Source organism: Notolabrus celidotus, chromosome 20 (genome assembly GCF_009762535.1).
Source record: "Notolabrus celidotus isolate fNotCel1 chromosome 20, fNotCel1.pri, whole genome shotgun sequence".
NCBI lineage: Eukaryota > Metazoa > Chordata > Actinopteri > Labriformes > Labridae > Notolabrus > Notolabrus celidotus.
The window spans coordinates 1,831,768-1,854,130 of record NC_048291.1 but is presented as its reverse complement, the minus strand read 5'-3'; the positions used below and the strand labels follow the sequence as shown (position 1 = coordinate 1,854,130).

The 22,363-nt window shown below is 44.5% G+C and overlaps 2 protein-coding genes across 3 annotated transcripts; both read left to right on the top strand.

The window, feature by feature from the left end:
• The first annotated feature begins 3,536 nt into the window (after positions 1 to 3,536).
• On the top strand, positions 3,537 to 13,752 carry mgp (matrix Gla protein). 2 transcript variants are annotated; one of them, XM_034712340.1, is made up of 5 exons: positions 3,537 to 3,646; positions 12,616 to 12,690; positions 12,810 to 12,839; positions 12,996 to 13,098; positions 13,299 to 13,752. In XM_034712340.1, exons 2-5 carry the CDS (start codon positions 12,630 to 12,632, stop codon positions 13,447 to 13,449), a joined length of 345 nt encoding a protein of 114 aa, XP_034568231.1. In that variant the 5' UTR covers positions 3,537 to 3,646; positions 12,616 to 12,629; the 3' UTR covers positions 13,450 to 13,752. The 2 variants fall into 2 exon arrangements, with proteins under 2 accessions (XP_034568231.1, XP_034568230.1); XM_034712339.1 differs by lacking the exon at positions 3,537 to 3,646 and adding an exon at positions 11,028 to 11,137.
• A 2,332-nt stretch (positions 13,753 to 16,084) lies between these two features.
• bglap (bone gamma-carboxyglutamate (gla) protein) lies at positions 16,085 to 21,944 on the top strand. Its single transcript, XM_034711022.1, has 5 exons — positions 16,085 to 16,107; positions 17,765 to 17,904; positions 18,074 to 18,112; positions 18,668 to 18,752; positions 21,644 to 21,944. Exons 2-5 carry the CDS (start codon positions 17,847 to 17,849, stop codon positions 21,744 to 21,746), a joined length of 285 nt encoding a protein of 94 aa, XP_034566913.1. The 5' UTR covers positions 16,085 to 16,107; positions 17,765 to 17,846; the 3' UTR covers positions 21,747 to 21,944.
• Positions 21,945 to 22,363: the final 419 nt, after the last annotated feature.

The following is a 22,363-nucleotide window of genomic DNA, read 5'->3' as shown; positions in this document are numbered from 1 at the left end:
TGGCAGAAAAGGACAAACTTTGTGTGTTTGTTTCTTATGTTGTTTGCATATTTGCAGACTGTTTGCTGTAAATGCATCCCTTCTTTTGCTTTTGCAGAGTGTTTTCTACATGCAGCATGCTTCTTTGGTTGCTCGTTTTAAAACACTTGATTTGTTTTGGTAGTGCTGTTACCTCATGGCCAAATTCCACCAGATGTGTCCAACCCAGCTCTGGATCTGATAGGTTCCTATTCTAGTCACTGTGTTAACTTCCACTGGATCCGCTCCGTTGCGTTCCGGCTGCGTCTCTGATCCGGCAGGTCAGAGCCCTCCGGATCAGATACACAAGACTTCTATGTTTGCCAGATGCCGGAGAACTTGAGAGGCCTCAAGTGGGCGGCCCCTAGATTGAATCCAATCTTCAGCCCCTTCCCTCACATGTCACTTCCTGTTCTCGCTCTCCTGGTTTCCTGCTCTACCCACCGTCCTGTCCTCTCTGAATAAAGGGATAAAGCCCCAAAAATATGACTTCAAGTACAAAAAGAAGCTGCTTTTACTTCCTCACATAGCGTTCTTCTTTGCTGCTGCTCTCCCTGCCACGGTCTTTTATGTATGCACATGAAAGAGAGGGAAGGTGTGCTCTCCACGCCTAAAGGCCAAATTCCTCCAGATCCGTCTCCGATCCGTCACAGCTCTGGATCTGATCGGTTTCTATTCTACTCAATGTGTTAACTTCCACTGGATCCGCTCCGTTGCGTTCCGGCTGCGTCTCTGATCCGGCAGGTCGGAGTCCTCCGGATCAGATACACAAGACTAGAGGAAGAGGATGCCGGAGCACGACGCATCAATCTCAACAGAGCAGATGGAGCGGGACAGGAAGTCAGGTTTCACCAAAACAAAATGAAAACATCCGGTTAATTTTCAGAATAAAACACTCTGTGTTATCACCAGATCGTATTTCACTTAACTACAACAACAAACCAAAGTCATGATGAGCGGAGCCAGGCCTGGAGTCAACAGGTCAGAGGTTTACAGAGGACCAGAAAGACAACATGGATGAGGAGAGGAGGAGGAGGAGAATCCTTGATTCAGGGATTACAGCGGGGGAAACCTCGGTCACATGACTCGATCTCCCCCAGAACATCAGCTGAACTTAACGCCAGCACTTCCTCCTCCTTTCTGCTGTGTCTGATTTTACCAGTGTCATATGTATTGTCACTGATGCTTGCTCTGTTCTGCACCCTTTCCTCTTTTCTACCAAGGCGGTTTCAGGGCCAGTTCGGATCAGGGGCTCAATTGAGAACCGGTTTTTCATGCCTCAACTATGAGTGAACCGGCTCCTAGCTGGGAAAACAAGTTTCAGAGTGGCTCCAACTCTTTGCTGGTCTAGAACCGTGAACCACTAACGTCAGGGGCGATGGGCGATTGGCGAGGGGCGAGGGGTGGGGTTAACACGATCAGAAACACAAACCAAACGTGTTTCCTCCATCGTCCTGCAGCGAACAAATCAAAGAGACTAATGGATTCCAAGACAAAGCAGCGGTCGGCCGAGGAGACGAGCTGCCATTGTCCTCCATCGTTGTTGTTGTTGGAAAAGCTGTCACGTAAATCTGACTACAACAACAAACCAAAGTCATGATGAGCGGAGCCAGGCCTGGAGTCAACAGGTCAGAGGTTTTCAGAGGACCAGAAAGACAACATGGATGAGGAGAGGAGGAGGAGGAGAATCCTTGATTCAGGGATTACTGCAGGGGAAACCTCGGTCACATGACTCCAGAAGAAGAGGCTTTTTGAAGCCTGATGAAAGTGGCCGCCATATTTGAATGCTGACCCAACCCAATAATTACACTCACAATGATGCTAGTTATGCAGAACTCTTAGCCTTAATACGATCAAACTGGAAGAATAATAATAATGTTAACCCGCCTTAAAGTGTGTTTGAATAAATAAATGAACCATTCAGATGTTTACTGTTTCTGTTCTGGGCTGTAAACATTTTAAATTCTGCTGTTAAGTCGGGCATTTTAACATTGGTGTTGATGGGGATTCTCTTGCTTTCAGAGACACCCTTAAGTGGACACTCAAGGAACTGCAGTTCTTTACACTTCACTTCAACAGGTCAGAGGTTGTCAGAGGACCAGAAAGACAACATGGATGAGGAGAGGAGGAGGAAGAGAATCCTTGATTCAGTTATTACAGCGGGGGAAACCTCGGTCACATGACTCCAGCTGAGCGGTGGTCCTGCTCTGTGCTGCGTTCTGAGACCTGGACCTGGATCTGGTGGAAGTCCTGTGTCACGGCGAGAAGGTTCTTCGTTTGAATCCCCCGTCGAGCTGTGTTGAGTTTGCATGTTCTCCATAGGTTCTCCAGCTTCCTCCTAAGGTCCAAAAACACACTCACCAGGTTAACTGGTCACTCTAAATTGCCAGTAGGTGTGAGTGTGCATGAATGGTTGTCTCTGTCTCCATATTAGCCCTGTGATTGGCTGTAGGCCTGTCCGAGGTGTGCCCTGCTTTCTGCCGGATGTCAGCTGGGATAGACTCCGGCCCCCCATGACCCCAAACGGGAGAAGTGATCAAGATAATGGATGGATGGACTTGTTTCTGAATTTTTCTGATTTTGCTGATTCCTCCCAGGAGATTACTTTTGGGCCTTTGCAGCCACCGTACTCTTCTTCACATACCTGGACTTCTCAAGGTTTGGTTATCAGGTAATGAGACGGGAAAAAAGCCAAAAGAAGACGAAGCATCTGACTCAAAATCTTTAGCTGCTTCTTCTTTTTTTTATTAAGAAAAACAGAATAAAACAAGTTTCCTGTGCGAGTCAAATCCTCCTGATTTAGACTTCAGATTTATTCAATAACAGAGACAGAACAGATGAGCAGGTCCACATGTCCAGCAGGATGAGAGTGTTATGAAAACTCATAAATCTACATGAAGGTTTATCGACCTTCATGTGGTGAATTCACATCCTCAGGACAGCAGGAGCATCAGGGAGGACGGGGGGACAGTCCTGAGTAACGTCTGTCTGACTCACTCCCTCCTTCAAATTCCTCCAAGTTCACTGAAGCAACAGTCGTTAATAAAAGTCATGAAATAGAAAGAAGTCTGAGTCTGAGTTGTTGTTGTTTGTCTGCGTTCTGTCCGCTCTGACAGACCGGACCACAGAGCGGCCTGAGGTTCACCTGCTCCACCACACAGCGAAACACGAGCCGACCCAAACAGGTCCGGCTGTGTGTTCCTGCAGACATTATTTGGACAGTTTTTACATTCCTGGTCACGCCCTTATTTTGAAATCCACTTACTCTGTTTCCATTTTCTCCTTTCTGAATTAATTCTGCTTTTGAAAGCTCAATCTTTCCTTCCACTCCTCCCTCGGGCATCGCTCAAACAACCCAAACATTGAGCCTGAGCAGAGTCTCATTCATGCGCTGTGTTGATAATGGACTCGGCCACATTAATGTTGTGATTTGTGGTCTCGTGTTTCTGCAGCTTTGCACAGTTATGATGGTGTTCTGGTGCCAGATGTGACCATGTTTGTTTTGTTTCTTGTACCAGATTTGCACGATGAAGAGGAAGCCGAGCCAGGAGGGAAGGCTTTCAAATTAACGGTCCATCCACGTTCCAACCCTCACCTGTGTCCACGAGCTTTGGGTCGTGACCACCTGGTGAGTAGTGAAACTTCAGTCTGTCCCTTTATTCAAGCTAGCCGTTTATTTCTCTTTCTTTCATTAGTTTGTATTTGTTCTATCTTTTTTGTATGTGTGTGTACTTTTCAAAAGAAGAAGCTGTGATTCTCTTGATTTAGCAGCTTGTAACAGTAGTCTTCTCTCAGCCCACCGGTGTTCCGGTTTTAAAAGTGACCCTGTAAACTGGAGACCTTCAGCTGAACGTGTCACCACCATGAAGATTTAAGGAAACATGTCTATAAGGAAGGATTGTCTGTAGTATTGAAGTTTAAAGTCATGAGAAGTCTGATTGGTAGATTAACCTCAGTGTTTTTATTACTCCCTCCGTCCACAATAACATCACACACATCTGTGATTCTCTTGATTTAGCAGCTTGTAACAGTAGTCTTCTCTCAGCCCACCGGTGTTCCGGTTTTAAAAGTGACCCTGTAAACTGGAGACCTTCAGCTGAAAGTGTCACCACCATGAAGATTTAAGGAAACATGTTTATAAGGAAGGATTGTCTGAAGTATTGAAGTTTAAAGTCATGAGAACTTCTTTCAGAAGGAGGGCGGAGGGAACTGTGATGCCTCAGTTACTACATATAGGTGTTTTCTGACCAATTCACTTGATTTCTCTTTCTTTCATTAGTTTTTATTTGTTCTATCTTTTTTGTATGTGTGTGTACTTTTCAAAAGAAGAAGCTGTGATTCTCTGGGTCAACTTTTTTGACAATTTTTTTTTTCATAATGTTTTTGCAAAAAAAAAAAATTTTTTAAATGATTTTATTTTTTATTTTTTTTCATTTCAAAATTTAATTTTTTCAAAAAAAAAATTCCAAATTTTTTTTTCAAATTTGTTTTTTTCAAAATTTTGTTTTTCCAAGTTTTTTGCTCAGTTTTCTTTTTCAGATTTTTTTTTTCAATTTTGTTTTTCAAATTTTTTTTGTAAAATTTTTCCAAAAACCATTCACAGTCATTTTTCTCTTTCTTTCATTAGTTTTTATTTGTTCTATCTTTTTTGTATGTGTGTGTACTTTTCAAAAGAAGAAGCTGTGATTCTCTTGATTTAGCAGCTTGTAACAGTAGTCTTCTCTCAGCCCACCGGTGTTCCGGTTTTAAAAGTGACCCTGTAAACTGGAGACCTTCAGCTGAAAGTGTCACCACCATAAAGATTTAAGGAAACATGTTTATAAGGAAGGATTGTCTGAAGTATTGAAGTTTAAAGTCATGAGAACTTCCTTCAGAAAGAGGGCGGAGGGAACTGTGATGCCTCAGTTACTACATATAGGTGTTTTTAGACTGCAGGAACTTTACCCTGGAACTACGTGTGTTTGGACCGGTGGACCCAGGGTCTAAATTTAGTTCAGGGGTAGATAATCTCCTCCCTAAAGAGCCCCTGCTAGGGGGGTAGTACTTTTCAAAGGTCCCAGGACTTTCTGGGGGGCGGGGCCTGCAATGCTGAACGTGTCTGATTGGTAGATTAACCTCAGTGTTTTTATTCCTCCCTCCGTCCACAATAACATCACACACATCTGTGATTCTCTTGATTTCTCTTTCTTTCATTAGTTTTTATTTGTTCTATCTTTTTTGTATGTGTGTGTACTTTTCAAAAGAAGAAGCTGTGATTCTCTGGGTCAACTTTTTTGACAATTTTTTTTTTCATAATGTTTTTGCAAAAAAAAAAAAAATTTTTTTTAATGAAATATTATTATTATTTATTTTTTTCAAAATTTAAATTTTTCAAAAGAAAAAATTCCAATTTTTTTTTTCCCCAAAAAAATTGTCAACATTTTTTTTTCAAATTTTTTTTTTTCAAATTTTTTTTGTCAAATTTTTCCAATAACCATTCACAGTCATTTTTCTCTTTCTTTCATTAGTTGTATTTGTTCGTTCTTTTTTGTATGTGTGTGTACTTTTCAAAAGAAGAAGCTGTGATTCTCTTGATTTAGCAGCTTGTAACAGTAGTCTTCTCTCAGCCCACCGTTAATGCGTCTCTCCTCCCGGTGTTCCGGTTTTAAAAGTGACCCTGTAAACTGGAGACCTTCAGCTGAACGTGTCAGTGTTTGTGGAGTTTACACAGCTGTTGAAACACAGAGGGAGTTCCTGGGAATGCAAACTAGTTTAGTTTTTATTAAGATTTCAAAATATCCTCATCAGATATTTAATGATGGTCTAAAGACGTTTATGAGGGATGCATCCGGCTGAGAGTCTCCAGTTAACAGGGTCGCCGTTTAAACCAAAACACCGGTCGATCTCTGCGATCACGGCTTTTTGAGTTCAAAAGGATTTTAAAGCCGTGTTGAAACGTCTTTGCTACTCGCGCTTATCTCCTCTCACGTGTTGATTCAGTGAATCCATCTGTGATGAAATATAGCACCATCTAAAACAGACCAGCTGAGTCTCTTCATGCTAACAGGCTAACTGTTGTGTTGCTCAGAATGATACCTGCCTGTCCGTCTGCTTCTATGGTGTCATCTGTGATGAATGGCATTCCTCTTTGTGTTACTGCCCTCTACTGGTCTGGTGGTGTAGTGCAGTTACTTTTTTTCCTCCATATGTCACTGGACTGATTTACACAATCTACCCGGGACTTCAGCCCGTGGTCAAAACGCAGACAACAATGTGGGACCAGGAACCTTTTAGTTCAGGGGGAAGTAGTTCTGGGGGCTAAAAGACCCTGGAACTCTTTTAAAGTTATATATTTTGCCTTTATTTGATAGGACAGCTGAAGAGAGACAGGAAATGTGGGGAGTAGAGAGAGGGGGATGATATGCAGGAAATGGTCCACCAGCCGGGAATCAAACCGTTGACCCCAAGGACTATATCCTCTGTATGTGTGGCGCTTAGACTGCCAGGCCACCAGCACCCGACCCCAAAACTCTTGGTCGAAATGCACCTTTAGCTTCTCTCTCCTCCAGTTTATCCTTCATGCTGTGTCCATCCCTGCCCCCGTACACTTCCTGTTATGATCTCTCGCCTCTGTTAGTCATCACGCTCCTCTCCTCCTCTGCAGGGCGTTTCTCTGAGTATCACTTCCTTCTGTTTTCGTTTATCATTCATCATTTATCAGACTCTCTGGCACACATGAAACATGTTTTCTGTGCTTTCGTAACATTTCTCTTGAAACGTTTCTTGGGAAGACCGGTCGGGACGAGACCTGAGCTGCGTGAGAGGGAGAGTGAGAGAAGGGAAAAGTACTAATGGAGGTGAAGAGAGGAGGATGCTAATGAGAAGAACAGCAGTAACATGACTTTGAGACGATCACAGAGAGAGCTCTTAAATAAGCGTGTGACAGATTTGTTCCATGTAATCACCCTCTTCCTCTCAGCCTCTCCTCAGGCCGCCGTCTGAGAACAAGTTCCATCTACTTAACTTGATTTACAAATCCCCTCCGCCACCGTCAACATCTTTAAAAGCTCCAAATAAACAGCCTCTCTCTTTCATGGTGTGATGGTATCTGTGTGTGTGTGTGGAAAGTGGAGGTGTAGTATCAGACTCAGAGAGCGAACAACCTCATGAACACATCACTGAAAATATCAGCAGCGCCAAAAACATCCTGCGCCTCCACAGAGTGTGCTTTCTCTCCCTCTCTGCGGCCTGAGCTCCCCTCCTCTCTCTCTCTCTCTCTCTCTTATCTGTCAGACACTTTATCTCCATCTCTGCGTCTGTTTATCTGTCTGTCTGAGTCCTGATTCCCGGTAAGGCCCGGCCTCCTATTCCGGTTTGTTTACAGTTGGCCTGCGTCTGCCTTCACACAGCTATTCACAGAGCGTTGTGGCCGAGCCAAATGTGATGTGCCGTTACGTAACTCTCTGATACGCACCATGGGGACGTTGTTCGGTGCATCAGATCTAACGAAGGCGCACAAAAGCTGCTCAGACTGAAGGGGGGAGATCTGCACGCTGCAGGAGACACCTTCAGCTGCTCCACTGCTCAGGAATGCTCCGCTCGATGCACTGAAGCCCAAACATCTCCTGGGAATGATCGTCTGTATCTCGTGTGTGCTGTGCCAAAATACAAACGCGTCTTGTGTTAATACAATGTGCTTCACATTATCATGATTGGAGAAATAATTATATCACAGAAACACAAGTTCTGCCTGGAGGGGGTACTTAAAAAACATCCAGAAAAACAAGTCAGCGCTGGTTTCAACAACAACCACGAACACAGGAACCGCTGTGTCTGCATCGCCGCAGAGATTATCAAAGATGGAGCCAGAGATTCATGACTCTGAGAGGCTTTTATTCCACTGTACAGATGTTTTCAAAACAAATTATCCTCCAAAGTGAACATTATTATGTCAAATACGCTCAGTTTGAAAGTCTAACTGAGGGTACATGATGTCAACTCCCTGTGTTTAAACTTTCTGGGCCTTCATGTGGAGAGAACAGGAACCAGAGAGAGTCTTGGAGGTGACGTGGGAAAGGAGCTGCATGTTGGAGTGGAACCCGGTTGTCCCACTTGAAGACTAGACTCTTACCTCTTTTCAAAGAACGTGAACCGGGTTGTATTTCCAGGCTGGTTTCTGAACTGGTTGAACTCACAAACCAACCATAGACTGTATCAAACATGGACGTAGTATCTGTGATGTCACTCATCTGTTCCTGAGCGCTGTTTTGAAGCCAATCGACGGCGGCAGCCATATTGGAAAAGCTGAACTCAACCAGGCAGAGTGTGACGTAAAGGGGGCGGAGTTTGAGGCTCCTAGCCAACAGCTATGTGTTCCTGCCTGTCAATCAAGTCAGTCATGTCCTTATTTGGGCAAAAACTCATAATCTTAATATCTTCTGAACCGTCATGTTAGGAATAAACTCCCCCCCTGTACAGTGTGTGCTGATAGAGAGATTAGCTTCATAGAGTCAAGCTGTTTTTTGAACCAGGCTGTAAACATGTTTATTAATGCTGCAAAGATCGTCTTTTTCCCATTCATGTCTATGTGGTTTCAGCTGTTTCTGCAGCCAGCCTCTAGAGGATTCTCAATGTATTGCAGTTTATAACACTTCCACATGTGCTTCACTGTTTGAGACTGGAGGTTGCTGCTTGGAACAAACACGGAAGCTGTTTGTTTTTCTGCCCACTCGAACCCGTGGAAGAGGCACGTCATGACAGGCACGAACTTTCCCTCACAACAACAACAATGGTGACAACGGCAGCTCGTCTCCTCGGCTGACCGCTGCTTTGCTTTGGAATCCATTAGTCTCTTTGATTTGTTCGCTGCAGGACGATGGAGGAAACACGTTTGGTTTGTGTTTCTGATCAAGGCAACCCCCGCCCCCCGTCCCTGATGTAAGCGGTTTGCGGTTCTAGACCAGCAAAGAGTTGGAGTCGCGGGGCGCTGGTGGCTTAGTGGTCTAAGTGGTGTGGATTTTTGAGGTCCGACAAGGAGACAGTAGAGTTTGAATAGAATCTGCTGTTTGATTATTTCAGGGTACTTGTCTTAAGGCTGTGTTAATATTTCGTTGCATCAGGTGCTGGTTTGAACAGCTGTCTTGTACAGAGTGAGGATGTTCTGGAGCGACCGATTTTCTAGTTGTTTACACAGAAATGTTAAATTCTGACCTGACTGAACTAAAGGTCAGAAAACAAAGCTGTGCACAAACGAAGCTAAACACAGGATCTCAGAGTCTGCAGGTACAGGATGTCGAACTGGTTCACAGATAACCCTTTTCCACCAATGCAGTTTCAAAGCCGGTTCGCAAGCCGGTGCTCAATTGAGAACCAGTTTTTTGTGTTTCCCACAGGGGAAATCAGGTGCCAGGGCGGCTCCAACTCTTTGCTGGTCTAGAACTGCGAACCGCTTACATCAGGGGCGAGAGGGGCGAGGAGGTTGCAATGACCAAAAAGACAAACCGAACAAGTTTCCACCATTTTTCTGCAAAAGTAAGAATAAGTTCTCTTTGGGACCTCATGTGATTACGAAAAGCCAGGAGCAACACCAGCAAGCGTGCCACATCGTCCGAAATCGTTGTTGTTGTGAGGGAAAGTTTGTGCTAGCGCTGCTGGGAAAAGCGGTCACGTAAATCCGTCCTCATGCATGTGCTTGTCACAGTTATCACCTGCCACACCTGCTCAGCCTCTCAGCCCACTACATTTCCACTCCCCTTCGTTTACCTGAACCACACTCTCCTCATTAAGCCAACACAAATCACCTGTTTCTCATTACCTGCTGCCAGTATTTAAGTCCCGGTTTCAGCTCACTCAGTGCCAGATTGTTCTCTCTGCAAATGCAAGACTCTCCAGCACTTTTCCTCGGACTGATCTCCCGGTTTCCACCCTGCCTGTCCCCGACCTTCCTTCCTCGTTTCTGCCCTGGTAACTACCTCAGCCTTCTGTCCCCGACCAAGAGATTTGCCTGCTCCTCGTCTGTTTCCAGCCTGATCCTCCACACAGCGAAACCAGCATCTCAACAGACATTGTGTGACCGGGTTAGTAAAGACTGTTACCTGCTGTTTCCTCCGGGCTCCAGTGTGCTGCTTTTGGGTTCACCCTCACACCCGTAACAGTGCTGGTTCCTGAATGCTCTGGTCGATATGTCAGTTTGCTCTGACTCCAAAACAGCAACACCAGCGTGGGATGTCACTTCCTGTTGTTGGGGTATTTTGGCTTCACATGTGTACACCAGAAGGACGTGGAGATGAGTCGTCCATCTTATTTTTAATCAGTCGAGGGCGTGTAGCCAAAAGGTTGTTATTCATTTTGCAGTGTGGTTTTATCGTTCAAAGAGGCGGGGCTTAAACTCTCTTTGTTTATAGATGAAGGTCCTGCTCTCCGTTCTGGACCATAAAGGGTTAAAGCGGGCCCCTACAAGGTGCCGTGTTCTGTCTCTGGACTCCCAGCTTGTGATTCAGCTCACAGGCTTGTTATTGTTCTGCTCAAAGCATTCAGAGTTCACGGCCGATATGAGATCACAGCTTCTATTTATGGAAAAGCTAAAGGGACAGTTCCCCTAAAAATCCTCCTCCAAACACGACTCGGTCTGGAGCTGCTCAGAGTCAAACGAGGCGAGAGCAGCGTGGACCTGCAGGGTAGGCCGGGCGGGCCTCTCATCTCACGCTGCCACACTGACAAACAGCAGTGAATATTATCGTGTACCTGTCAGACATGAGCGTGCCAACCTCACCTTACCCCCCTCCCTGTCTGTGTTTACCACCCGCTTGTTTTTCTCCCCATCCCTCCTCCTCCTCCTCCTCCTCCTCTTCTTCACCTCTTTACTGTGTTTTTTTTGCTGAAGGCGTGGGAGTCAGGGAGAGAGTGAGCTAATACCCGGTCTGATTGAGTGGTGGAAAAGGGGGCTGATAGAACGAGAAGGGAGGAGAGAGAGAGAGAGAGAGAGAGAGGAGGGAGAGGAGGGAGTCGGTGGGTTCAAATGAAGGGGTGGGGGCACGAGAGGTGAGTATAAAAAGCCTCGCTGAGAGGAATTAAAGAATATTCCTCCAGAGAAAGTACACACAGAGCTTTTGAAACTTCTTTCTGCACATTATCTTCCACGGTAAGCGAATCAGTCTTTCTAACTAACATCAGGTGGAGACTAGAGGAGCAGGTTTAACCCTTTAATGAAGATGAACTGCTTATTTTGAGCTCTAACAAACGCCCTGCAGGGATGCATTCATGTGATATTTCATAATAATGCTGCAACATGCAACGCTTATAATACAGAAGGCCTCCAGAGTGTGTGAGTGTGTGTGTGTGTGTGTGAGGACCCAAAGTGTGGACTCTGCACGAGCCCGACATCATGCCTGTGGCTTTTTTCCACCGAGCTGGGAATATGAACCCGTGCACCAGGACCCCTGCTGAGACTCAGACAGACATTAAGACTCTGTAGACACTGTTGTCAGCACCTCTCTCTCTCTCTCTCACACACACATACATACACTGACACACACATACTCACACACACACACACACGCAGTGGTGTAAATGTTCTTGTCTTTGGACGCTGCTGTTTGAAATCTGGGTCCCAGGCTTGATGTTTCTGTGCCCGATGTAAGTCTTAGTTATCCCTGCAGCCAAGATACGCCTGAGGGGCTCATGTCAGGAGTGTGTGTGTGTGTGTGTGTGTGTGTGTGTGTGTGTGCGTGTGTCAGAAAGCTGTGTGTGTGTGTTTAAGTGTAATGAAAGCTGCTATTGATGAAGGAAAACGAAGGAGGGCTGCCGAATCAGAATCTTGTCCAAATCCTACAAACAGAGGACGAGGATGAAAGTTTCTCTGCAGGGCAGGCATGCTAATATAGTGTTTAAGTGTGTGTGTGTGTGTGTGTGTGTGTGTGTGTGTGTGTGTGTGTGTGTGTGTGTGTGTGTCTTCATGTGTGTGTGCAGACATCTGGCCTTGCTGTTTAGACAGGTGCCACACACCTTTTACTGTAGGTCACTCGTGCGTGTTGCTGCGTGCACGTGTGATGCAGTGTGTTGCAGTGTGTGTGTGTGTGTGTGTGTGTGTGTGTGTGCAGGGCCACCTACAGACTTGTTTTTGTCTCTCTGCTCGTCCCGGCCTCTCGGCGGTCTCTTGGACCGCTCGGTCAGCCACAGCTATTCTCCTCAGCTCGTCCTCTTCACGCTGAGGTCTCAGATATCGAGCCGTGGTCGTGGACTGGCTCCGAGGAGACGCTTGGACACTTGTTGATCCCCTCCAGGATCTTCAGTCTTGTCTCATAAATATTTATAACCTGTGTTTTCAGAGATTCTGCTGCAGCTTCTGAGCATGCATTCATGTGTGTGTGTGTACGGTGCAGCGTATAGATATATGACTGGTTTCACCCGTCATGTGCACCAAACCGCACGGACACATTTAGACACTTCTGGCCTCTTTAGGCCGCCTGTCCCCTGCGTGTGGTTCTCCCTGTTTACCCACACTTCCTTCATGTGAGACACTTTCTCTGGCTCTTTTTTTTTTACCCCTGTTTTTCTGTCACACTCTGACTCCGGTGCCGACGCTCTGACTGAAACACCTCTCCTCTCTGTTCCCTGCAGACGAGCCCCCCAGGATGAGGAGCCTTCTTCAGTTTCTGGCACTCCTTGCTGCGGCCGCTCTCTGCGTGTGCTACGGTATACAAACCCACCCTTCAACCGTCCTCACCTCATCACTCAGCAGCTTGTAACGTATATCTGATTCACGCCGTGTTCATCGTGTTTTATATCTAACCGACTTCATGTTTTTCCCGTAGACTCTCATGAAAGCACAGAGTCCATTGAAGGTGATTAAATGTTGTCTCTCGTCTGGAAAAACATGCATGCTCTTCTAACATCACGTTGGAACCCTCCACTAACGCACCCTCAGGCTTAGCACCCGCTTGACCCCCCGACCCGCTTGAGAACAGGACTTTTTGATGAGTGAAGTTTTGTGGTTCCAGATGTGTTCGTGCCTCCGAGCCGAGCCAACTCCTTCATCACGCCGCAGAGAGGCAACGCATACAACCCAACAACGGGGAACAACGTCAACTACTACAACATGAGGTAAACACGCCACCGCAGACATGCATGCAACGCACAAACCCATATGCAAAACCGCACGGAGAGAACGCACACACATTAAGCATTGTTAGAAAAAACTTAACTGCACTATAAACGTCTACATCTGCTGCGAGCACACGGGGCGAGGAGCTGAGGACGCTGTTTCTGATTACCGTCCTCATCGCTCTTCTCTGTCCGTGCAGGAGGATAAAGTCTCCGGCAGAGAGGCGTGCAGAGACCTGCGAGGACTACTCCCCCTGCCGCTACTACGCTTATCGCCACGGCTTCCAGCAGGCCTTCCAGAGATACTTCGGGTCCCGGACTCAGAGACCGGCTGTGACTCGCCGATACTGAGCGGCAGCCGTCATCATTTATCCTCGCCTTCCTTTTTTTTTTTTTAAATCCACGTATCGATCCTTTAAGCTGTTTTTATGACCTCCTCTGGATGTGAGATGAGGCCTCCTTCGTGGCTCAGACGGTCCCAGCTCTGGTGTATTCTCAGGATAACTTTTATCCACTATTATCACAGCTTCTCATGAGCTCCATGTAAGTGTTCCAGCTCACTATCATCACTACGTTACGTTAACCACCTATTTATCTGAGTGTTTCCTTTTGCTTTGAAATAAACAAACCTCCCTTCACTGGGTTCTGTCTGTATCCTGTGTGCACCATTTGTCGGCCACATGGCTGTGTGTGAGCGGTCGGTGTGTGTGGATGCTCGGCAGATGTTAGAATGAAAGTAGTGGTCGATGATTCGCCTGGGAAGAAGGAGCTTGAGGTTTGTGTTTGAAAGAGAGGAGTCTGAGAGGAGTGTAGAAGATAAACAAATCAATCCTTCTTGTTTGTTTTAAGAGACCGGCATGGAGGCTTGTGAGAACAGCTGAGGGAGACGGTGATAAGAGTCAGGAGAGGACAGGAGACAGATTTTGTAGAGACTTGCAGCATACCGATGCTGATGATAACCGTCTTTCTAAAAGATGAAATCTTGATACTGTGCTTAAAAGAAGTGTAACCTGAGGGTTCAATGTGTGTAGGTGGATCACTCTATTAATAAGAAACAGCAGGATGGAGACAGATAACTTTCTCAGGAGCACTTTACTTTAGCCACACTGGATTGACATAACAACACTTCCTTGTCACTCAATCACATGTCACAGAACCGACCAATGAGAGGCCAGGATGACCGAGCTCCAGGTAAATATAATTAGAACCCCAGAAGTACATTCAACATGTTTTTGGTCCCAGCTACAAGATGCTGTAAAAATAATGACATCATCATAACTACACAAATAATAACTTAAATAAACTTGTATGTAAATAGTTACCATGTAAATAATATAAACATGTTTTAACCTTAAAGGTGACATATCACGCTTTTTTCATCAACATATATTGGTCTAAGAGGTCCCCAAAACATGTCTTTAAAGTTTATGCTCAAAAAAACACTTTGAAATCAGATTTTGGTCTGCCTGAAAAACCCTCTTCTTCATTCCTCATCAGAACACTCTGTTTTCTCTCTGACCACGCCCCCTCCAGAAGTGGATGTGCCTCGGCTCTCCAGCACGTTGATCTAATGTTTACATGTTGGCTGAATATACACGGCTGCTCAGAGATCACGTTACTTCAACCCTCTGAATCTGATCCTGACGGAGAGGCGCCTGCAGCAGGACCTTTCTGAACCATTGGTCACAGATTTAGTGTTTCTTGTTGTTTTATTTATCAGCATGTCGACGTGTGTCTTGGTACACAGCTACAGCTAGGACATGTAGCTATGTAGCTATGCTAACTAGCGCTAGCACTTATCCATGATAAATAAAAGTCATCCATTAGATCTTCAAATCTGCAGACGTGGGGAGTCAAAGCGACCTTTGTGTTTATTAAGACAGCCTACAACTAGCATGCCTCCCTCCTAAGCTCCTTGTTAGCACACATGTGTGCAGGGAATGAAAAACGGAGGAGGGGTTGAGTTGTATTTTATACAGTCTATGGGCTGAACAAGCTCCGAGCTCTGACTTCCTGTTACAGACCGGATATTGTTGTTACGTAACAAAAACACGGAAGTCTGAAACGGCTCGTTTCACACACATTTACAGAAAGGTGGAGAAATCAAAACAGGGACAGAATGGATTTTTTTCATTCTCGGGGAGTTTGTAGACAGGGACACAGATTTCAGGTAAAGAACCATTAGAAAGTCAATTTTGCATGATATGTCACCTTTAACTCAAATTCCAAACTGACTTTCCTGTTAGAGCTGGGGTTAGTAGTCATGGAAAACTAGCATGAATTTGAATGTAGCATTTCCTCAGGACTCCGTCTAGGTTGCAGGTGTGTGTGTGAGCAGGAGAGAGCAGAGGGGGTGGGGCTAGGAGGAGCAGGCTGCTCCAGCAGTGTCCATGACCAGGCTGAGGTAGAGCAGCCGTTGCACTAACCGGCTTTGATTCACCAAAGTCCGGTCTTCCTCCTCCCTTCTCCGGTCCTCTCTCTCTCTTCTCCTCCTCAGCTGATGAAAGGGAAGCAGTATGTTTGTGTCCAGCTGCTTATTCAAAACTAGAATCAAAATCAAAGCTTAGAAAATTGTTCTTATTGTGTGGTCTTCCAGGTTGTAACTGAAAATAAAAGAAGCAGGAACTGGAGTCTGTTTCCTCCGGTAGACGTAAATACGTCACGCCCGCCCCTGTCCAATCAGAACCCTTCCCAACCCCCAGACCTTAAGAGGAATAAAGACCATTAAAAGTGTTTTCCATGTAAACCTCAATTCAGAATTACTATTTCCATGTAAACATGAAGGAGAAAACTTTAATTCTGAATTATTTCATTCAGAATAATTCATTCAGAATTAAAAATCATCATGTAACCGTGGCCATTATGTATTGATTACCATCAGGACATAAAGATCATTTTAACCAGTATCACAAAAAGTGGATCAAAATGTTTGTTTTTGTTTTTTCCAGAAAGTGTCTTTCAACCAAAAGCTGTCTGTGCTGCCTGTTGATAGTAGATGCCCTTCAATATGTATGTATCACTTATAGTGTTTGCGTTTCTTGTGATGAAGTCAATAAAAACGTACATAACAACAACAAAAAAAAGATGTAAGTGATACCACTTCAGCCACAGGGGGCGCCAAAATCAACACAAACAGAAAGATCCTCACAGGAGCTTTAAACAAAATCTGAGAAGCAAGGAACTTCTGACATCTCAAAGACGTCTTAAAACTCACAAGATCAAAACATTTCTGAAGCTTTCAGTGGAAATGTTAACTCTGTGAATGAACAAGAATAAGGAAACAAGGACTCTAAAAATAGATGAAAAGGAGGAACTGTGTTTGGACTCATTAAGGGGTTAAACTCATCTGATTTCAGTCTGTGTGGACAAAATCTGGTTTGTTGTAATCTTCAGAGGAATCTGTGTTATGCACCAAACATCTGTGTGTGAGTATCCTCTCAGCAACACACACACACAGGTCAGCACACGGAGGATGTCAGCACCCCTCGGCACAAACAGACAGTCCTGTTCCTGAGCTGCCACGAGGCCTCATGTGTGCCCGGTTAAAGTTATCCCGAGGTCGAAATCCTTGAAGTCGGCGTTCGACACGAGCCAAGGCAGCTGCTCTGACCCAGACGGGGAAATTACAGCCCGTATAATAACATCAGGACCGGTCCAGAATCTAAATATCAAGTCAGGAAAAGCAGCGAGAGGAAACACTGATTATTCGTTTTGACATCATGAATCAAAAACAGCTGAAAAAGGAGGTTTTAAAATGTGATAAAGTATTTTTAATGCATCTGTAGTGCAACAAAACATCATCAAAATAACAACATAAGACAAAACCTCCTTTTTTAAAAGTGTTTAAATCAAACTCATGCATGCTTGTTGCTTCTTTTTTACACTTTATAGCATCAACCCTCTTGTTTGGGTATAAATATCCTCCAACACACTCCCTGACCCTCTTCAAACACTTTCTAAAAGTCGCTCTTTATGAAGGAAATCTTGCGGTTTGTCGTTAAAGAGGAATCCTTTAGATTGAGATCATGTCACATAAAGCAGAGCGGTGGTTTCTCCGTCTCTGCTGCGTGCACTTAATGACCCATAAAGAGGAATAAAGAGTGTGTGTGTGCGCTGTGAAACTCCGACCTCCTCCGGCTGCCAGCTGGCACTGCATTCCTCAGATTTGCTTTCATTTAGCTTTTATATTTGTCACTAAATCCGGCTGAGGGATTAAATGTGGAGCTAAATCCCACCCTCATGCAAAGGGCCTTTTTTCCTTCTTTAATTCATCTTTAAAAGCCCTTCATGGGGCAGAGGAGGAAAGTGCACATGCATGAGAAACACATTCAGGTTTCTCTGCAGCGTCTGAATCAACCCCAACAAGGTGCAACATATTTCCCCTGTGGTCGTGAGTCGCCCACGTTAGTTTTCTCATCACCTTTCCTTTAAAACAAACACACACCTTTTGGAAGCAGACCTCACGTTCACCCTCTGTGTGTTCATGTGTGTGTGTGTTCATTCAAGCAAACATTCATATAAAATCTGTATTTGGAATCATGCATTTTGTGGAGGTTTGTGATTCTGCGCCTCTGTGGGTGTGTGATACATGATGCCCTAACCAATCACATACTCATGATGTAGCGAGGGCTGCATCTATAGTTCTATTTATGTTTATATGTAAGAGAGGAGACAAGGAGAGAGGAGACACAAAGCTGCTCAAGTCCTCGCTCGTACCTGCTGCCTGACGCTGAAGAGAGAAGCTGAAGATGAAGACTTTAGCCGTCCTGGTTCTTTTGTCTCTGGGAGTCGTCTGTCTGACTTCAGGTGAGATCAAATCCACTTTAGATCTCATGACTTCAGATTTGTCCTGCTGCAGGAACAAAGTTTAACACGTCCGTTCCTACAGGAGATCAACCAAACTGCTGTTTTCTTGCAACACAGACAAACTGATCAATTTCATCTTTGTTCATGTTTTAATCCTTGTGTTTCACAGATGCCTCTGAGCCTGCTGGAGACAACCCTGCTCAGAAGGGTAAGAACATGTATCAGCAGTTTTTTTATCTGTTCTGACACCGACCCCCTCAGAGCGGTCTCAGGCATTAGAATGACAACAGAGAAGGTATCAGTGTTGTTGGAGATGGTCTTGTTTGCTTTTGAGGGTCATAAAGAGGCATCAGTATCAGTTTCAGTCTGTTTCTCAGCCACTTAAAAACTCCTCATAGTGCCTTTAACAAATGAATTTATTTTTTTAATGTGTTTTTCTGTATTTAATTAATTTGAATGTATTTTTCATTCATGTTCTTAAGCTATATTTTGATGTGATGTGGTCTTCTTCTTAAAACCTTTTTACTGCCCTTTCATTTTTTTGCGTTTATCATTTTAAACCTTTTGTTTTTTGCATTGTTAGAATTTTCTACACTTCTCCGTCTGTTAAAGGTTCATTCCTTCGTCCGGTCTCCTGAATCCTTCCATGCTTAGTTTGTCAAAGCTATTGACAAAATTGCTATTTTACCTGCAAATATTTTATTATAATTACCTGAATTTACATTGATTGAGCAATGTTTCCTTAAATCTGCATGTGGTGCAGGTCTGTTTGTGGAGAAGGAGCAGGCCTCCACGGTGGTGAGACAGAAGAGAGCTCCAGGACCGTTATCTCTGACCCAGCTGGAGAGGTACGTACTCCTCCTCTTCTTTCACATCGCTTATAAACAACAGACAAAAACACAAGTCCTCTGCTGCTCTGATGGAGTTTAAAGGACACTTCTTCTGTCAAATTCACTCGATTAAACCGCAATTTTTCAGTCTCCCACGCCTCTTTCTAATCGAATATGTCACTCTATGCAGACGATGTGCTTCTTTACGTATCAGACAACATTCTCAGTTAGTGTCTGTGAAGGTTCTCAGTCATGGTAAATGGTAAATGGTAAATGGACTTGTACTTATATAGCGCTTTTCTAGTCTTTCTGACCACTCAAAGCGCTTTTACACTACTTGTCACATTCACCCATTCATACCCATTCACTCACTGATGGTAGAGACTTCTATGTAGTGAGGGACCATCAGTGTTAGCTAATCTCATTCATTCACATTCACACACCTCTGAACAACAGAGGGAGCAATTTGGGGTTCAGTGTCTTGCTCAAGGACACTTCGGCATGTGACTGATGGAGCTGGGATCGAACCGCCAACCTTCTGATTGATAGACGACGACTCCACCCACTGAGCCACAACCGCCCCTGGATCCATGCCCTGGATCAGTCATGCAGGGCATGGTAGTCCAAATCTTGATCCGTAAGGCAACTGGACTGGTAGAAATTCTTGAAGGCGTTTCACTGTCCAGGATCTGAAGAGAAGAGCGTTGGTATGAGAGAGGGGTGAAGGAAGCCGTCTATGTTAAGCTTGAACACCCTTCTCTTAACAGAGGTGGTGGATTAAGACTTCATTTGTCTCCTACATACAGTGCTGTTTTGAATTCTCTGTTAAAACAAGTAAGACCATACTCACACCAGAGACCATGTGACTCTAAGGACTCACAGCTGACCCATCACGACTGTCAGGAACTAGACTAACAACCCTACTTAGGACCCTTTGTGACTCCTGGACACACGCACGACTGTCAGAGGCTTATATCTTCAAGCTCTTCCACAGTCTGGTCAGAACTGAAGAAGCCTTTCAGAGGAGAGGTGAAACATCTTCAAGAATTTCTACCAGTCCAGTTGCCTTACAGATCAAGCTTTGGATTATCAGTTAGTGTTTTGTTTCACTGCAGAAGAATTTGAAGGGTTTGATAATTTGTTTACATGTTCCTCAGATTTAACAGAGCACACTTTATCCCCTCTAACCCTCCACATATTCTGATAGATGTTCTCAAACTTTAAAATATGAAACTCTGTGAATATTTGGTCGATTAATCTAAATAAGTCTTCCCCAGATTTCTCCTTTTCCTCTGAATCATCAAATTATCTTTCTAATCCATGGATCAAATTATTACCACATTTCTGTGGGCCGGAAAGCCCAGAGGAAGAATAAATGAAGAAATGGAACTTTTCTTTTTAATTACAGACTCGTCTTCTTATTTAACATCTCGCTCTAACAGGGGTCAGCACATATTCATAAATTACTCCAATGAGGCTGGAGTTTTAAATTTGATCCACATCTCCCCGTTGGCCCTACGATCAATCTCCTGAGCTTCACAAGTCGCCCTCTGGTGCTGTCAACCCTCATAACTAAGGTTTCAATTCCCACATTATTTAAAGCTCCTGTCAGATTCTACAAGGATGTTTTCAGAGGCAAGGAATTCATCTTCAAGAGGCTTTTAAAATATACCACAGGTTTTTCATCGCCCTCTGCAACACGCTTATTTAAAGGTGACATATCATGCAAGATCGACTTTTTAATGGTTCTCTCCCTGAAATCTGTGTCCCTGTCTACAAACCCCCCGAAAAGTAAAAGACTCCATTCTGCCCCTGTTCTGATTTCTCCACCTTTCTGTAAATGTGTGCTGAAACCAGCCGTTTCAGTTTTCAGTGTTTTTCATACGTCACAACGCCATCCGGTCTGTAACAGGAAGTCAGAGCTCGGAGCTTGTTCAGCCCATAGACTGTATAAAATACAACTCAACCCCTCCTCCGTTTTTCATTCCCTGCACACATGTGTGCTAACAAGGAGCTTAGGAGGGAGGCATGCTAGTTGTAGGCTGTCTTAATAAACACAGAGGTCGGTTTGACTCCCCACGTCTGCAGATTTGAAGATCTAGTGGATGATTTTTATTTGTCATGGAAAAGGGCTAGCGCTAGTTAGCATAGCTACATAGCTACATGTCGTAGCTGTAGCTGTAGCTGTGTACCAAGACACACGTCTACATACTGATAAATAAAACACCAAGAAACACAGAATCTGTGACCAATCCTTCAGAAAGGTCCTCCTGCCTTTCTGGCAGAGGTCGCTTTGATTCCCCACGTCTGCAGATTTGAAGATCTAGTGGATGATTTTTAGTTTGCACGGATAAGTGCTAGCGCTAGTTAGCATAGCCACATAGCTACATGTTGGTAGCTGTGTACCAAGACACACGTCGACATGCTGACTAATAAAACAACAAGAAACACTAAATCTGTGACCAATGGTTCAGAAAGGTCCTGCTGCAGGCGCCTCTCCGTCAGGATCAGATTCTGGATCAGATTCAGAGGGTTGAAGTAACGCGGGTCTGTGAGCAGCCGTGTATATTCAGCCAACATGTAAACATTAGATCAACGTGCCGGACAGCCGAGGCCACACCCACTTCCTGAGGGGGCGTGGTCAGAGAGAAAACAGCCTGTTCTGAGCAGGGCTGAAGAAGAGGGTTTTTCAGGCAGACCAAAATCTGATTTCAAAGTGTTTTTTTGAGCATAAACTTTAAAGACATGTTTTGGGGACCTCTTAGACCAATATATGTTGATGAAAAAAGCGTGATATGTCACCTTTAAAACTGGAGGTGTAAGACGCACTTTTAATACCTTTGCTGTCATTTCACTGTGTGTGTGTGTGTGTCGTCTCTGTGTGATCGTTCTCCTCTCTCGTCCTGCAGTCTGAGAGAAGTGTGTGAAGCCAACCTGGGCTGTGAGGACATGATGGACACACATGGAATCATTGCCGCCTACACCGCCTACTACGGACCAATCCCTTATTAATGAAACAACTGACCGCCCACTTACTGTGTTTCTTTACATAAGTATTATCACCTTTAAGCCTTACGTCTCATAGATAAGCCAAAGAGTGTGTTCAAGAATCCAAAAAGAGGGATAAGGAGGAAGAATTCTTACCGGCGTCAACACACAGAAGTGTCCCTTTCCTTTCTGTCCCCCTGTAGAGTAGTATGAGTTAAATAAATGAAGTCTGATGAAACTCTGGGCTGCTGCTGTGTGAACTCTGTCAGAAGGTCTCACTTGTGTGTCTGCAGTGCAAAGCATTGGTCACTAGATGTCCCCGTTCTAACACAGAGTGAGGAAATCTATGGGAATGACAGTGAATGTGTTTGATTGATTGATTGTGTCAGGCCTGCAGCTAACAGGTTTACAAGCCACAATATAATACAATAGAAGCCTTTATGGTGCAATTACTCCATCTAAATAAAAGTGAAAAATGCTCTAGGCTTTAGGCTAACTATAGGCTGAACAGCATTCAGGAATCCACAGAAGCAAATTTCTAATCATGTAAAACAATAAGTGTCTGCAAAATAAAAAAGAGTTGGTGATTTATGTTGTACCACAAATAATGTATATTACACAGTAGATAGAGTGTAGTGTAC

Bases quoted from the DNA above. Each gene is read 5' to 3' on its own strand.
- mgp (XM_034712340.1), top strand. From the start codon at position 12,630: ATGAGGAGCCTTCTTCAGTTTCTGGCACTCCTTGCTGCGGCCGCTCTC. The intron at 12,840-12,995 runs GTGATTAAATGT...TTGTGGTTCCAG, and splicing joins AAGCACAGAGTCCATTGAAG to ATGTGTTCGTGCCTCCGAGC. The intron at 13,099-13,298 runs GTAAACACGCCA...CTGTCCGTGCAG, and splicing joins GTCAACTACTACAACATGAG to GAGGATAAAGTCTCCGGCAG.
- bglap (XM_034711022.1), top strand. From the start codon at position 17,847: ATGAAGACTTTAGCCGTCCTGGTTCTTTTGTCTCTGGGAGTCGTCTGT. The intron at 18,113-18,667 runs GTAAGAACATGT...CATGTGGTGCAG, and splicing joins AGACAACCCTGCTCAGAAGG to GTCTGTTTGTGGAGAAGGAG. The intron at 18,753-21,643 runs GTACGTACTCCT...CTCGTCCTGCAG, and splicing joins TCTCTGACCCAGCTGGAGAG to TCTGAGAGAAGTGTGTGAAG.